General features: G+C 44.1%; 1 protein-coding gene across 5 annotated transcripts in view; it reads right to left on the bottom strand.

Moving 5' to 3' along the window:
- Positions 1 to 7,495: 7,495 nt before the first annotated feature.
- grip1 (glutamate receptor interacting protein 1) overlaps positions 7,496 to 17,473 on the bottom strand; it is a 480,409-nt gene continuing 470,431 nt past the window's right edge. For all 5 annotated transcript variants that reach the window (XM_038780539.1, XM_038780540.1, XM_038780538.1 and 2 more), the window contains 5 exons: positions 11,110 to 11,263; positions 10,575 to 10,686; positions 9,807 to 10,043; positions 9,068 to 9,214; positions 7,496 to 8,937 (listed from right to left, as the gene is read on the bottom strand). In XM_038780539.1, coding sequence (XP_038636467.1) covers positions 8,698 to 8,937; positions 9,068 to 9,214; positions 9,807 to 10,043; positions 10,575 to 10,686; positions 11,110 to 11,263 — 890 coding nt within the window. In that variant the 3' untranslated portion in view covers positions 7,496 to 8,697. The remainder of the gene's footprint in view (positions 8,938 to 9,067; positions 9,215 to 9,806; positions 10,044 to 10,574; positions 10,687 to 11,109; positions 11,264 to 17,473) is intronic.

Genomic DNA, 17,473 nt, shown 5'->3' with positions numbered 1-17,473 from the left:
GTTTCCCTAGATTCTAGCTGTCTCTTTTTGTGTTGTTGGCAGTGCTTTTGTTTTCAATATGAATAACATCATTAGGCTGGAAACTTAACAAAATGGGTGTGTTCTTCAGTGGATGTTATTTAAATGAGTCACAGCAGGGTACAGATGCTCCCTCAACTATTTTGAAATATGAGGTGTAATCTTAACTTTCACCACTGGTTGGAAAACTGGCAGCAGTGGGCTGATTTTTATTTTCTCTCCCCATTGGCCACCTGTTCCACATTCGGCCCAATACTCCTCCTCACACCCACCACATTCTGCCTGATGGCGCAAGTTAACATCTACCCCCATATGCTTTGATTCACTGGAGTGAGGCACAACCAACAATAATACTAACATATTTAACCAGCCTTTAAATTCATGTACATCAAAGTAGAATTCATGTTTCAGTTATACTGATTTACAAAGTCAATCTTTTACAAATACAAATGTGTTCATAACTATTTACCAGCCCCAATGCTGGACCTTAACATGTAGAAGACACAGATGAGCAGGTTTAGGATTACCGATTTGAACATGGATTAATGGATTAATATTAAGACTAAGTAATCCGAATGGCAGGTACTTAACAAGAGATACAGTTCTGGTGGCAATATCGGAATCCCCAAGTTGAGTGATGAGGCGACAAAGTCCTGGCAGACAGAAGGTCACCTGTGGTTATTTGTTTTGCATGAGGATGATATTTTATTTTCTTAGCAATTAGGGTTCTTCGTTTGCAAATCAGGGCTTTTTTAAAACCCAAGACTACGGTTTAAAACCTTAACTATGGTTCTTGCGCTTTGAGGATCTTGTTCTTTTGCAGACTGCAGTGTTCAAGTCAGATAATTATGGTTTCAAGTATTACTGGAAATCAGAGCCAAGGTTTAGGGCGGGTTGGCAGTTTTGGTTAGAGAAGCGATTACAGCTTTGTGGAGGTATGGATATGGTCGAGGCCATATGGATTGAGTTTAGGAAGAGGAAACAAATGGGCAGTTGCACTACTGAGGGGTATCGTATAGACCCATAAACAGTCAGAGGAAGATGGAAGAGCAAATACGTGAACAAATCTCTGAGAAGTGCAAAAATATTAGGGCAATAATAGTCAGGGATTTCAACTACCCCAATATTTAAACTGGGATAGCCTTGGTGTGAAAGGAATAGAGTTAACAGAATTTTTAATGTGCATTCAGAACTTTTTTGGCCAACATGTAGCAAGTCCAACAAGGGGGGGGGGGGGGGGGGGGCGCGATTCTGGACTTAGTTTCAGGAAATGTAACTGGGCAGGTGGAAGGAGAGCCTGGGGGATTTTGGTGGTAGCGATCATAATTCAGTTAGTTTTAACATAATTAAGCAAAATGACAAAGATAAACCAAGAGTTAAAATTCTTAATTTGGAGCAAGGTCAATTTTACTGAGCTGAGGGGTGATTTCGTAAAAGTGGACTGGAAGCAGCTACTTGAAGGCAAATCAGTGTCAGCGCAGTGGGAGGCATTCAACGGTGAGGTTGAATGGGTTCAGAGGAAACATGTTCCCACAAAGAAAAAGGTGGGACGACCAAATCAAGAGCCCCATAGGGCAGAAATGTAAAGCTTATGTCAGACACCAAGAACTCACAGAAAGCCCAGAGGAATATGGAAAGAGGAGGGGTGAAATTAGACAGGAAATTAGGAAAGCAAAGAGAGTGGAACTTCCGATGGCGTTATGGGGGGGGGGGGGGAGACATGCACGAGGCGGTTCCCGCTAGAGTACTGTGCTTTTAGCCCTTTTCGTTTAGTTTCAGGGGTATTTTCATTTGAAAACACACATTTAATGAGATAAGGAACCTACATAGGTGAAATGCCCAGAAAAGCCAGAGAAAACAAGACAGAAATGAGAAGTTTGTCGATAAGAGCCGGAGGCCTCCCAGGGCTCGTCGGTGGAAGAAAATGGCGGAGGCAGCTCTGGGGCTCCGACCACTCCACTAGCGGCCGAGATGCTTACTAGCACCAACACAAATCGAAGGCAGAGGCCTTGTCTCCCATCCGTTTGGCGTTGGAGACGACCAATGAACCAGTAAAGGCACATGGGACCATGATGAAAGGTATGGAAGTGGCCCTTTTGGGGCACACTGACCAGATGGACCCTCTGGAAGAGGAGATATTTCTGATGGCCAATGCAAACAAATCGCTGACGACTAAAGTGGATGATTTGGAGAATTGTTCCAGGAGGCAAAACATCTGAATTGTGGGGCTATAAGCAAGGATGGAAGGCCCAACTTCCTCAGAGTATTTTCCAGAGATGTTTGGGAAGATGACGGGGAGAGTGGACCCGCATTCTCTCCTACCGCCCCCTCCACCCCCGCCCGGGTTGGAGCGAGCCCACCGAACACGCCGACAGAAGCCTCATCCCGACAAACCACCGCAAGCTTCAAAGAAAAAGAGCGGGTCCTGAGATGGGCAAGGGGGCATCATGACTACAAATGGGAAGGCCATGCCAGGACATGAGAGCGGAGCGGAGCTGGTGAAGAAGAGGAACAGTGTTCAACAAAGCCAAGGTCGCCCCATACAAAAGTGGCGTCTGGTTTGGGGTGGTGTACCCGGCGTGGCTAAGAGTGACCTTTGAAGGAAAAAACAATTATTTTGATGCGCTGGGAGAGGCGGATTCCTTTGTAAAGAAACATGGTTGGCCACGGAGTGATTCAGGTTTATGGATATTCAGGGTGGACATGTTGAATTGTTGGGGATCCTCACTCATGTTTTCATTTTCTGTTCTTGTTGGGGTTGAATGTTTTGCTTAGGTCTGGGGCTGAGATTGATGTGGGTTTTTGTTTTAACTGTTGTGAAAATACATAGCTCCCTGGTGGACTATAATGTTTTAAGGGGTTTTTATACATTGTGTTTTTTTTTGTAGTCATTCTTCTTCACTCTAGGTAGAAGCCACCCTGCTAGCCGAAGAGTTAGCTAACGGGAGCAGTGTTCAGGGGTTGACTGCAGCTGATTATAGTAGTTCAGTTTAAGATAATGAGCTGAATGTTTTTGTATTGTTTGGGTTAAGTTTACTGGAAATAGGTTTTAGTTGTTTAGGCTCGCTGTGCTATTTTCTGTATGTGTATTTGGGTGTGGTAGTGTCTGAGGGCGAGGATTGGGGTGGGGTTTGCAGGGGTAGGGGTAGATTGCTGATGGTGACTGCAGATTTTTCTTTGTTTAACCTTGTTAGTAGATTTGGCGGCCATCCTGGGTGGGCCTGGTTGCTGTACCTTCCAAGTAACTGTTGGAAATGGCAGATTTGTAGCGCTTTGTGCACCCGGGAATAGAGATTTTTATTTTTTCTTCCATGTGCACAGGTCCCTCCCAGCGTCCGCCTAGGAGATTGAGTACGCCATCATTAGCGGACAAGAGATTTTGTGAATGCATGTGCACTGCCATTGGGAATATATTAAATGTAAAAGAAGTGAGTTCACCTCACCTTTTACGCTGTGGAAAGCCCCTTGAGGTTGTCCTCAGAGGGGAGATAGATTCCTACAAAGTGCACATGGTGATGACAGTGAGGGTGGAGCAGCAGAGGTGGGTGGACTCCATTAAAAAAAAATAAAAAATTTAGAGTACCCAATTATTTTTTTTTCCAATTAAGGGGCAATTTAGCATGACCAATCCACCTAACCTGCACATCTTTGGATTGTGGGGGTGAAACCCACGCAGACTTGGGGCGAATGTGCAAACTCCACACGGACAGTGACCCAGGGCCGGGATTCGAACCCGGGTCCTCGGCGCCGTAGTCCCAGTGCTAACCACTGCACCAAGTGCCGTCCTTGGTGGACTCCATTCTTGAGATGGACCATCAGTACTCACTTGCCCCAACACTGGAGGTGTTGGCAAGTAAGAAAAATAACTGCAGACATACTTTTAGCTATTATCAACGAAGAGGGTGGTTGGCCAGTTGCGACGTTCGAGGGGTAAGTCTTTATGAACACAGGGAGAAGGCCAGTCGCCTCTTAGCTCACCAGCTGAAGGGACAGGCGGCTTTTAGGGAGGTTCAGTGTTCGCAAATGTGATAACTGAGTGAATCCCATCCCACGTTCAGAACAGGTGAAAGGCTTCTCACCAGAGTGAGTGCGCTGGTGTGGCCGCCTGGTTTCCACCCCACCTCAGGTCAATGCAGGTTTTGAAATGTTTTATCGGGATCTCCATAGATTGGAGACTCCGACGGAGGGTTCGGTCAGGACTGATTTTTTTGGATGGATTATCCATTCCAGCTGTGGGAGCAGGAGTGAAGAATTGAATCCCCACTGGACCCAGAGGAAATTATAAAATGCATTGGGTTGATACATTGGTACCCAAACCGGAGGTGATCGTTTCCCAAGATGCTGAAAGGTGCCTGAGAGTGGAGTGGGAATATCTGAGATTTTTGGGAGGTTTGGATTTGGACAAAAGATTATATCCGGGATTTGTTTAATTTAAAGGGTCCCCACTGATAATGTTTGCATGCATGCTTTGAATTCTGGCTGCTTCCCGCTGAGTAGGGGCACGAGGCAGGGGTGTCTGTTGTCTCCACTCCTGTTTGCTTTGGCAACAACTGCTCACATAGCGCTGAAATCTTACATTACGTGGAGTGGTGTAAGTCAGGGAGGGGTGGAGCATAGAGTTTCCTTGTACGCAGATGACCTGCTTCTTTATATTACGGACTCAGTATCCACTATGGACGGGATAATGATGCTGCTTGGGAGTCTTGGCTACTTCTCTGGGTGTAAGTACAATTTTGATAAGAGCGAATGCTTCCCAGTTAATTCTCCGGGGGACGAGAGCCCAGCTGGGGACTCTAATTTTTCGCCTTGCCAGAACCAGCTTTTGTCATCTAAGAATCTGGGTGGTCCATGAATGGGCCTCGCTTCATATACTGGTCTGGTCAATGGCGTTGAATATGACTTACATAAGTGGGACAACCTCCCCCCCCCCCCCCCCCCCCCTATCCTTGGTGGGCAGGGTTCAGACTATCAAGATGTGAACGTGCTCCTAAGATTTTTAGTTCTTTTTCCAATGTCTCCCCAAGTCCTCCTTTGTCAAAGTTAATTAGTGTCCTAATTGGGTGGGGATGACCCCAAGGATCTGGAGGTCCAGAGAGCCAGACAGGTTGCTTGCCTTTGCCCAATTTATTATTTTACTATTGGACAGCCAATATTCAGAACAAAGATAAGTACATGATGTGGAGATGCCGGCATTGGACTGGGGTGAGCAGAGTAAGAAGTCTTACAACACCAGGTTAAAGTCCACATGTTTGTTTCAAACACGAGCTTTCGGAGCACTGCTCCTTCCTCAGGTGAAATGTACAAAGAAAAGTACAGCACAGGAAGAAGCCCTTCGGCCCTCCAAGCGTGCCCCGACCATGCAGCCCATTTAAACTAAAACCTTCTACACTTCCGGTGTCCGTAACCCTCCATTCCCATCCTATAGAAGGTGTGGTTCAGTGATCTGGGCTTCGTATGGGGGCAGATGAAGGCGAGTTCCAGCAAGGGTTCCAGCCTTGTTGCAATAGTAGCTGCATCTCTCCGGTAAAATATTACCCGAATCCGGTTGTGGTGTCCACCCTGAGAATCGGTTCCATGACTTTATTGCATCAACTTTTTTTGCCAGGGGATTTGGACTCGATGTTTAGGTCCTGGGAGGGGAAGGGCTTGGGAGTGATCTGGAGGGAAGGTTTACCAGCTTTAGGAGGTGTTGGAGAAATTTCAACTCCCTGGTTCCAGTTTTTTCAGATACTTTCAGGTTCGCCCCCATGCCCTCGGCATCCCCCCCCCCCGTTGACGAGGATTTTGTCTTTGGCCGTGTCTAGTGGGGTGTCAGTCTCGCCAGTGCTTCAGTCGGCGTGAAGGTGGATGTCCTCGCCTTTGTCTCGTTAATAGCCCGGAGACGCGTTCTGCTTGGGTAGAGGAGGCCTACTCTGCCCCGTGCCACGGCCTGGTTAGCTGACCTCATATCTTTCTTCCATTTGGAGATGGTCATGTACACCATCAGAGGGTCGGTGGAAGAGTTCTAACTAAGGTGGCAGCCATTCATTTCCTTTTTTAAAGAGCTAGTCACCGTCAGTTGTTAAGGGGTTTAGTTTGGTTTTGTGGGGTTAAGTTAAAATGCGCTTTTGCTTGTTTGTCTTGTTTTTTTAATTTTGTAGCTTGAGTTTTTATATATAGTGAAAAATTTTAACAAACATTTTTTTTTAAAAAAGGAAAAAAATACCAAAAAAAGGTAACCGACGGGTGGAGGATGAGGAGGTGGATACCTTTTAATGAATACGATGAGTCCGTCTTCACAAAAAAAGGGGCAATGCAGACGAAGTTAAGGAGTGAGTGTGAAGTATTGTATATGATATCCGTAAGGAGAGAGTAAGTATTAAGGGGATTAGCATCCTTGAAAATGGATAAATTATTCGTGCTGAATGAGAGGTACTGCAGGTGGTTAAAAGAAACCAGGAAGGAAATTGCGGACGGTCTGACCATTAATTTCCAAACCTTACTGGATACAGGTGTGGTGCTGGAAGACTGGGGTGGGGTCTGCTAACATTGCACCTTTGTTTAAAAAGGGAGCAAGGGATAGACCGAATAATTACAGGCCAGTCAATCTGATCTTGGTAGTGGGCAAATTATTAGTGAGTAATTTAATTGAACTTTTTGAGGATTAATGAGGGTGGTGCGGTTGATGTGATCTGCATGGATTTTGACAAGGTCCCACATGGAAGACTGGTGAAAAAATAAAAGTCCGTGGGATCCAGGGAATGTAACAAGCGGGATAGAAAATTGGCTCAGCGGCGTGATTGTTTCATGTGGTTTTACTGACGGCTCAGTCATAGGTCCCCTGCTTTTGTGTATAGAATGATAAAGAAGTTTGCAGACAACACAAAAGTTGGCTGCGCGGTTGATCAAGAGGAAGGTTGCTGTAGACTGCAGGGAGATGTGAATGGAATGGTCAGAAACATGGCAAACAGAAATCAACCCAGAGAAGTGCGAGTTGATGCATTTGGGAAGGTCAAACAAGGCAAAGGACTACATAAATAAATGGGATACTGCGTAGAGGAAGTGAGGCACCTTGGAGTGAACGTCAAAATATCCCTGAAGAGAGCAGGGCATGTTAATAAGGTGGTTACGGCAGCAGATGGAGTCCTTTAATCTATTAGCTGAGACATAGATATAAGAGCAGGGAGGTCATGCTGGAACTATATTAGAGGGTACGGAGCAGATTTAAGAGGATGTTGCCAAGACTGGACAGTTGCAGCCATGAGGAAAGATTGGATAGGCCGGGGCTGTTCTCCTTGTAACTGAGGGGGCCGAGCGGAGATTTTTATAATAATCTTTATTAGTGTCACAAGTAGGCTTACATTAGCACTGCAATGAAGTTACTGTGAAAATCCCCCAGTCCCCACTCCGGCACCTGTTTGGGTACACAGAGGGAGAATTCAGAATGTCCAAATCACCTAACAACACTTCTTTCGGGACTTGTGGGAGGAAACTGGAGCACCCGATGGAAATCCACGCAGACACGGGGAGAACGTGCAGACTCCGCACAGACAGTGACCCAAGCCGGGAATCAAACCTGGGTCCCTGGAGCTGTGAAGCAACAGTGCTAACCACTGTGTAGGTTTGACTGAGACTGTTCTATAAAGCAGTTAGACAGTTACATGGGCAGGGTGGGTAGAGAGGGATATGGGCCAAATGCGGGCAAGTGGGACTAGCTTAGTGATAGAAACCGGGCAGCATGGACAAGCTGGGCCGAAGGGCCTGTTTCCATGCTGTAAACGTCTATGACTCTACAAAAGTGGGAGAAGCCTGGAGCGAGTGGATGTGAAGGGCCCAGTCACAGATTTAAAGTGATTAAGAGGGGAGATGATGAAAATAATTTTCACCCAGAGGGGTGTGGACGTCTGGAACCCGCTACCTGAAAGAGGCAGAAACCCTCAACTAATTTAAAAGATGCCTGGATATGCAGGGCCTCACCGTAAGCAGCAGGGCCTCGGGTCAAATTCTGGAAAAACGATTGGGCTGTGTGGCTCAATTCGCGGTCGGCGCAGACACGCCGGATGAGGCAAGTGGCCTCTTTTTGTGCCTAAGCTTTCTATGGTACACAAAACTTTCACTGCTTCCCAACGAGAATCCCATTAAAGGCAATTAGTAATAGGAAAAAATTCAAAATCAATTCATAGAAGCCGACATTTCAATAAAATATACACTTAGCTAGGGGTGTGCTGAATCAACAGTTTTATTTAATTAAGATTCTCAATTTAATTAAAAAAGGGTCATTTTACATTTTTTAGGCAGCACACATGTAACTTCTTTTGTCCAGTAACCAGCTGGCAGCAGTAAAAGATTTAAAAAAAAAAGAATTTGGACAGTAATCACCAGGAAAAAAATAATCTTGGCATAATAATTGCACAGGTTTTGTTTCATGGCTGTGCCCTGCATAGACTAGCTTAGTTATGATTCACAGTTTGGTCAAACCTTCTAACAAGCTTCTTTTGTCATGGGGAGGGAGGGAGGGAGGGGGGAGGGGATTATCAAAAAGATTGGTTTCTGCTGATTTATGAATATGTGTGCTTGGAACCTGTGAGAGACACAAATGACTGACCGTAAAGGTGAGAGTTCCACAAATGAACATTAAAGTGAGTTAGCACCATTGAAAATCCACAATATATCTCAGTCTGGTGGACCGGATTCCTTGCACTACAATGTGTTTGTATTTTCCAGTATGTCTGTGCTGCCAAGTCTTCCTTTCTGATGCCTGAAAACGTGAGCATCGTCTTGCTCTCCCCATTCTACCGCTTGTGAGGACGGATCTGCGGAGAGCACCTCCTGAAAGGCCAGTGGGTTCCTGCTGATGACCAGATCGAGTTTATTGCCAGAATCTGCGATTAGAGGCACCACCAGGCAGCAGTCAAAGTCCCTGGTACGGATGTGGTTCACCTGTTGGAAGGGAATAAAGCCGACAGCAATCCATTCAGTCTCTGCGTTCAAGAAATGCAGACTGCCACAAGTTTTATTTGTAGTGCTTCATATGGACTTGGAATAGATTTAAATGTTGAATATGATATACCTGTAGCAACCTGTCATAGGGCTTGACACCACCCAGGGCAGCTGGTCCATTTGGGCGGGTGTTGTTGACATACACACCTTTCTCCAGCAGACCGTCTGAAACACTGAATCCAAAATCTTCAATATCCGAATCTTTGTACAGTGTCACCTGTGGAAGATTTCAAGAAGGCATCACATTTCCAACTTGGTACAGATTCGGCGTACAGCGCATGTATTGTTTGAATAGCGGGCTGGGTTTTGCTACATTCCATTAAAACAGCTTTTACCGCCAAGATATGCAACAGTACAGAGTAACAGTGCGCAGCCTTCAGACAAATCATTTGGATAATAGGGCTTTTCTGTTGGAAAGTAAATTACCACACAGAGGGGCTGGTTTAGCACAGGGCTAAATCGCTGGCTTTTAAAGCAGACCAAGGCAGGCCAGCAGCATGGTTCAATTCCCGTACCAGCCTCCCCGAACAGGCGCCAGAATGTGGCGACTAGGGGCTTTTCACAGTAACTTCATTTGAAGCCTACTTGTGACGATAAGCGATTTTCATTTCATTTCATTTTGCAGATTGACTTCTGAGTCAAGCTTTACAAGTCAGGAAAATGAGTTTTGCTCGTCCAATCACTGCAGGGAATTGAGTCAAACCGATAATTCCGTATTTTCAACTTTTAAGTTTCCAAGATGGAACAAATCTGAATTGACAAGCCCAGAAGCATGACTGGAATAAATATTATTTTATGAAGTCTGAAACCTTGTGCAACTCCACCGGTGTCGGTGACATGATTTCTTTCATTTCTTGCTTGATTTTTCTAATCGCAAACAACTTTGATCTCCCACCATCAGACGGTAAAGTGTTGCTGCGGGAGGTTTGGGTGTAATGTGCCCTGACGGGATTTCTCTCCTGAAAGCTTGACTGCCTTTCCAGTGGCCTATGTCCTAGGCTGTTTTCATGATTCAGACTCATTGCACTCCCAGACATGATGGTGGCCTGTTGAATGAAATACAAAGCTGTAAAGTTAAAGGTCCCGGAAAATGAAATGAAAAGACAATTCTCGTTAGGAATGGTGGGTAAGGGGTATGAAAGTTGGAATGCACGGTGTTACGTTCACGCTTAAAATAGTTGATTCAGAACATTAGTTAGGCAGAATAAAGTTAGTATTGAACGTCATTTTAACAATGTATGCACAGGTTTGTTTGAGTATGGATTAAAAAGCAACATTTATCTACTGTTAAAAACTGAGCTGCAAGTCTTGCATATATTAGAGACTGTACAATCTTAAAAATGACTGCCTCACACCAACATTGAACACTCAAAAAAAAAGAGTACCAATATAGCCAAGTTTCTCAAATTCAGATGGTTTTGGTTGGCAGCCTTCTTTAAAGAGGAGCTAGGTTCCTGTAATTATTAAGACCATATATAGGCTCAAGAACAAAAGCTGGATGCGCAAAATACAGACTCACTCAATATTACTGTTCTGAAATGGTGCCAACTATGTATGCAAATAGCAAGACCTCGTACCTCCAATTCTCTCAGAATTCCTGACTGACCACATGTTTCCAAATCTTCTAGAGCCTGGGACCAAAAACTTTCTTCCTGATCTGTTTCCAATCCGTCATGACCACCTACATAACTGAAATTTGTTCAAAGGAAATAAGTATACATATATATTATTAAAAATTGCACAGGGCAGCGATAGGCAACATCGGCCAGAGAGTGGCTCTCCTTCATCACATTGGGCCGCAGGATTGAAACCGGGGCTTGTTCACTAACCATTACCCCATGAATAAGATTGAACACGTTAAATACAAGCCAAATATTTTATAAGGAGTTGTAGAAAATGCTTAATCATTCATGTATTAATAGTCGAAATTCTGGCCCACGGGTTCAGTGAGTAGATTGTGTGATCAAAGCAAGTGCTGATTCCTGTTCATTACTGAAGTTGATCATCTCACAGATGAAATATTTCAAGGCAAAAGAGGCCAAGTCGTAGCACAGGGAAAAAAAAACTCATTTCAGCATCTGTTCCGACTGAAAAATGAATTGTACAACTCACCCACTAGTGGTGGGTCTATCCCATTCATCGTCACTCAGTGCCACTTCATGATATGGGTTATTATTATGCCTGCTGACAGGTGAAAAACTCAATTTGGCACTTCTCCATTCATGCGCATGAAGGCTGTAGCCAGAGGCTTGATATCCGGAAGGACCTAAAAAAGGAAATAATAGGGGAGTCAAGCCCAGGAGATCAGAAATAAGATAGGAATGTATGATAAAAGATTCAAAACCAGTTGAAACACTGGGCAGGATCTTGGGTATGCACAAAATGAAGAAACCCGAGAAGGGGAGAAAGGCAATCAAAATAATTACGCGGGCCATTCATTCTTGGTGCTGCACAGACAGCAAAAAAGAGCATTCAACCAAACGTAGAACACAAACATGTCAAGCTCCTTAACTGAGTTAATGTTAATGTTCTCCAAAGAAAATACCGTGGTCCGCGCCCAACATCAAACTCTGCCACAAAACCTTCATTTAATCACATTCACAGACTGCTAATAGTAGAAATATGATCCAATTTAACAGTTGCTATGGTAAAATCAGAATTTACAGTATTAACCCATCCCGTTTGAAATTAAAACCACAAATTGCAGCACACGATTGCCAAGTTACTTAATAATGCCTTGCCGTGACGTACAATCCTGATCGTAATGGTACACCACGTACAATTTAGTCACTCGTTATTCAGCAAATTTTACTTTATATCTTCTGTCATCTCTTGGTCAAGGTGCGCAAATCATACCGAGTTGTAATAGACCAATCATAAGCGCTGTGCACAAGTCTGGAATGCACCATACTCGCTTGTAAACTTAAGAGAAATGTCTAGTATTCAATTAGTGCAATCAACATTATAAGCAATTCATTATGCAGAGAATACATTTTGCACTTGAGGCTTATCAAGGAGGCAAGAAATTTTGAACTGCACGATGACAAGAAAGCACTGCAGGAAATGCAATAAGCTTCTGGGTGGGATGTTTAATCAAGCAAAACCCATTACATGTCTGCAGCAGATATAATTTTAGATAGGCACGTCGAGGCTATATTAATGTTGACGGGTCGCAGGAAATGAGAGAGGTTACCATTAAGGGAGGTCACACGTTTCGATGAATGAATGTTTGATATCAAGCTTTCCAACTATCATAATTTATGTGTGTGTGTGTGTGGGGGGGGGGGGGGGGGGGGGGTGCAATGTGAAGATATTCAATTGAATATTATTAATACTAATAAATTATTTAAACAGAGAAAGGTTAATTATTTCATCCCAGCCAAGCTTTTATAATGCTGGAGCAGGGATTAAAGTCTGTTATCTATAATACATAGAAAGTGATTACATTCAGTACGAACTATCATACAGACTTTCTTTCATTGACTCTACAGCACAGGAGGAGCCCATTCAGCCCATCGTATCTTTGAAAGAGCTATCCTATTAATTTCATTCCTGCTGTTGCCCCAATTCCTGCAAATCTTTCCTTTCTAGGTATAGGGCCAACTCCTTCTTAAAGTATTGAATCCACCATTTCGAGCAACATGTTCCTGATCAGAATTCATTGTTTAAAACAAAACCTCATATTATTCTGGCTTTATTTTTTGCCACTTTTCCTAAATCTTGAATCCTCTTATTGCAGACTCGTGCACGAGTGAGAAATGTTTCCCCCTAACAAAATGAGCACCTCTATCAAATCCCTCTTTAACTTTGTCTGCTCCGAGGAGAACAGTTCCGACTTCATCAGCTGGGGCCCAGATGTTAAACGTCACCAAAGCCCAGATGACCATATTCCCCTTTGAGTAGGGGAGAGCTGACTGGTGACGATTTAAACTGAGGACCACTATACCTCAGGCGAGGGGCAAGATTGAGAAGGCGGGGATTTCATGAATAATGTCAGCTGGGATTACGGCAGCACGGTACCATAGTGGTTAGCACTATGGCTTCACAGTGCCAGGGTCCCAGGTTCGATTCCTGGCTTGGGTCACTGTCTGTGCGGAGTCTGCACATTCTCCCCGTGTCTGCGTGAGTTTCCTCCGGATGCTCCGGTTTCCTCCCACAGTCCAAAGATGTGCAGGTTAGGTGGATTGGCCATGCTAAATTGCCCTTTGTGCCCAAAAAGGTAAAGTGGGGTTACTGGGTTAGGTTGAAAGTGTGGGTTGAAATGGGGTGCTCTTTCCAAGGGCCGGTGCAGACTCGATGGGCCGAATGACCTCCTTTCTGCACTGTAAATTCTATGATTCTATGAACCCGCGCTGTTGGCCTTGCTCTGCATCCTGAACCAGCTGTCGAACCAACTGAGCTAAACAGCGCCCCCTCAGGCCCAGACAGGGTAGGCAAGAAAGACCTGTTTCCCTCAGATAATGGAGCAATTACCAGGGGGCATAGATTAAAGGTGATTGGTAGGAGGATTAGAGAGGACATGAGGAAAACCTTTTTCACCATGAGGCGCCTGGAACTCACTCAATTGGTGGTTGAGAGGGTAGCGCAGTGGTTAGCATTGCTGCCCCACAGCGCCGAGGACCGTGGTACCACCCGGCCGTGGGTCACTGTCTATCTCTCCATGTCTGCGTGGGTCTCAGGAAAGCAAAATTCCGGGCTAATCTCATTGCATGTAAACAGTACGTCTATTGAAGAAATATGTTATCATGCATGAAACATGCAGGAAAAATAAAATAGATTTCATACTTGTATAAAATATACCTGTATATTTAAGGGTACAATTTTACAGGAAATACAAGAATAAAGACACCTATTGCTCATTCAAAACTTTTTTTAAAAAAGAGGCCCCAATCCTTTTTTTTTCCAATTAAGGGGCAATTTAGTGTGCCCAATTCACCTACCCTGCACATCTTTGGGTTGTGGGGGTGAAACCCACGCAGGCACAGGGAGATTGTACAAACTCCACACAGACAGTGACCCGGGGGCAGGATCGAACCCGGGTCTTCAGTGCCATAGGCAGCAGTGCTAACCACTCCGCTGCCGTGCCACCCCAACACCCGTGGTTCATAAGCACAAATCTTGGAAAGTGCCAAGTCCCTGTTGATAAAACCTTCTTAAATATCAGACGGCATTTGTGGATTTATAAATGAAAGTTGAGCACAAAGGCAGGGAAATTATGCTGAACCCTTTATAAATCATTGATTAGTTTGGATCAGATTTGCCCAAATGGTACCGGAGATGAGGGACTTCAGTTATGTGAAGAACCACATAATAGAACCATAGTAAGATTAAGGCACAGAAATTGGCCATTCAGCTGTTGTTAGTGTCAATCAAAAGGGAGAGAAAACAAAAAAAACTAGCCGCTGATTTTAATCCCACCTCCCAGCACCTGGTCCATAGTCTTGCAGGTTCCAGCACTACAGATCCAGGAACCTTCTAAACGAGTTGAGCATTTGGTCCTCAACCACCAATTTTTGTAAAATTTACAAATTTAAAGTACCCAATTCAGTTTTTTTCCCCCCAATGAAGGGGCAATTTAGCGTGGCCAATCCACCTACCCTGCACACCTTTGGGTTGTGGGGGTGAGGCTCACACAGACACACAGACAGCAATGCTGACCACTGCACCACCCCTATTAGGCCAGAATTAAACGTTAAACTAGTTTAATTATCTGGCAACAAGTGTTCGCCTTCAAACAGTAATTCAAAATAACAAATATGCTATGCTTCCCACAATAATGGACCATCTTTCACCACAATGACTTCTAACTAGAAGTATTTAAAGGTGACTAAAACTAGGGGACATCCATTTAAGATGGAGATGAGGATTTTTGTTCTCTCAGAAGGTCACGAGTCTTTGGAATTTTCTTCCCTTGGTGAGCAGTGGCGGCAGGGTCACTGAATATTTTTAAAGGCAGAGGTAAACAGATTTTCCACGAACAAGGGAGTCAAAGGTTAACGAGGGTCGGTCGAACGTGAGGACGAGGTCACAATCAGATCAACCGTGATCTTATTGAATAGTGGAGCAGGCTCAAGGGACCAAGTGGCCAACTCCTGTACCTAATTTGTATGTGAATATGTTAACTCCGAGTCTAGTCAAAAACCTGCTCCAGTAGCTTTCTGTTTAAACAACTTGCATTTATATATTTTGGCCTAGTAGTTTGTAGTGCATCCCTGGGGTGACCTTTGTGTTGTTTTATTTACATATGAGAGATGTCTAATCAGAGTAGTTTATGAGGGAACTATCTGTCTCTCACGGGATCAACTTAACATATGGCCCTGCTACGGGTTCTGCTGCTCTGACATTATGATCGGTCATGAAATTAGTGACAATTTGGAGTGTGGCCACCACAAATATGAAGCTAGCGCTTTGTATCGCTGCGATTTTTCTGCTTTAATAATCTGAGCATATTTATATATTGAGCTACTCAATCAGTTCAAACTCAATTTGGAAATTAAAGATCATGATTCTTAAGAGAGCTTGCCTCCACCTACTTAGCCATTATTTGACCAGCTGGCGAAGAGCCACTACTATTTCCCCATAAATCGATTGGCACCAAATTGCCTTTCTTATTGCTTTTAGTTTTGTTTTGGAGCTGGAAACTTACTAGTGCCTGGATAACTGATGCGCTTGTGGACCTTCAGTGTACTTATTTTCAAAAAGAGGAAGCAGTGAGCTAACAGGAAGTGACATGATGTCACAGTGGTTAGCAATGCTGCCTCACAGCGCTAAGGCCCCGGAATTGATTCCGACTTCGGGTCACTGTCTGTGTGGAGTTTTCACATTCTCCCAGTGTCTGCGTGGGTTTTCTCCGGGAGCTCCGGAGTTTCCTCCCACAGTCCAAAGATGTGCAGGTTAGGTGGATTGGCCATGCTAAATTGTTCACAGATTAGGGAGGGTTACAGGGATTTCAGCCTCTTCCTTGTCTTCAGACAAGAATGCTGGTGATAGGGCAGGGATTGGACCTAGGCAGGGTGCTCTTTCAGAGGGCCAGTGCCTCCTTCTGCACTATAGGGATTCTATGATACTATAATATCTGACAGACTTAATTCAAAGCTCCCTTGTGAGATGTGGAAATGTGGTGAATGTAACTCCGTAATTCACACTGTATTGTATATACTTGAGACCATGCATTTGTAAGCGCAGTTGCATTGCCCGACCACCAGGGGGAGTAGTGCTGGGAATGCTTAGGAGTTTGTACAGGGCTCCACCCTTGGCTCCGCCCACGACTCCTCCCCCTGGACTGCTGTATAAATACCAATGCTCAGAGCCAGTCGTTCAGTTCATCGAGAGTTTAACGCGGAACAGGCTGGCTCTGTTGTAAGTAGATTAAAACCACTGTTCATATCTTAAAGCACATGTCTAGTGAATTGATGGTTCCATCAAGAAACATGTCAAATTTTAATTTTTTTAAAAAGAGATTTTTCTTTTTAAATCATGCTTTTTTATGGGCACCCTGTGCCTGGTACAGAGAGCCATGCAATAACGACTTTTTCACCAGAGTTTTGGTGTATGTCCTCCAAATGTACGTTTTGAGCTACCTCTAGAGTCTACCATCAACAATTTAGCAGGAATAATTAGCGTTGACCTCTTTTTCAGTTATTATATTTTTATCTATTCTGTTTATCTTCTAGTTGACTTGTTTAAGATTGGCAGGGTAGCGTGGGAATAAATACCTTCAGCATAATCTTAAACATTGCTCAAAATGGAATCAGTAGTGGGAAAGAATGCTTGGAAAGTAAAGGGTTAACATTTAATTAAATTAGGAAGGTTTATACAAACAACATTCTTCATCAGTCATCTAAGCCATGCCATCAAAACCACAGGCCTGGAGACAGCCTGCTAAAGAGGAGCTTGGGGGGTACTTTTGGAAGTCAACAGGGGTTCAACAGCAACACAAACAGGGCTAAACGCCACTCAGTTTGGTGAACAGAAGTGAGGGGTTTTCTTTAAACATGAAGGATGTACAAGACTGCGTTTTTGACACTCGCCATCCAGTCTCAATCTTCAGTTCTATGCTTAGTGTTCATACATTTGTGAAGATTGAAATATATTAGGGAAATTAGATGATAAATATTGGGACAAGTTAAGAGTTGAAAGCCTGGGGATATAATGTGTGGCTCCTGTGATCATGATTTTAAAAATAATTTTGTTTTTCTTCTAGGGAACAGCAGGAGAAATTGATGAAGGAATGTGTTCATAGGTCTGGGCTAATGCACAGTGGTTTGTCTAGGGAGGTCCCTGAGGAGTTATTGTGCCTTTGCAGTCTGCCGATATTTTAAAAAAAATGTAAAATAAATTTAGAGTACCCAATTCATTTTTTCCAATTAAGGGGCAATTTAGCACGACCAATCCAGCTCTCTGCACATCTTTGGGTTGTGGGGGCGTAACCCATGCAAACACAGGGAGAACGTGCAAAATCCACACGGAGAGTGAT

The sequence above is a fragment of the Scyliorhinus canicula genome, chromosome 20, assembly GCF_902713615.1.
Source record: "Scyliorhinus canicula chromosome 20, sScyCan1.1, whole genome shotgun sequence".
NCBI lineage: Eukaryota > Metazoa > Chordata > Chondrichthyes > Carcharhiniformes > Scyliorhinidae > Scyliorhinus > Scyliorhinus canicula.
The sequence above is the reverse complement of the archived record's forward strand: the minus strand, read 5'-3'. Positions and strand labels throughout refer to the sequence as shown.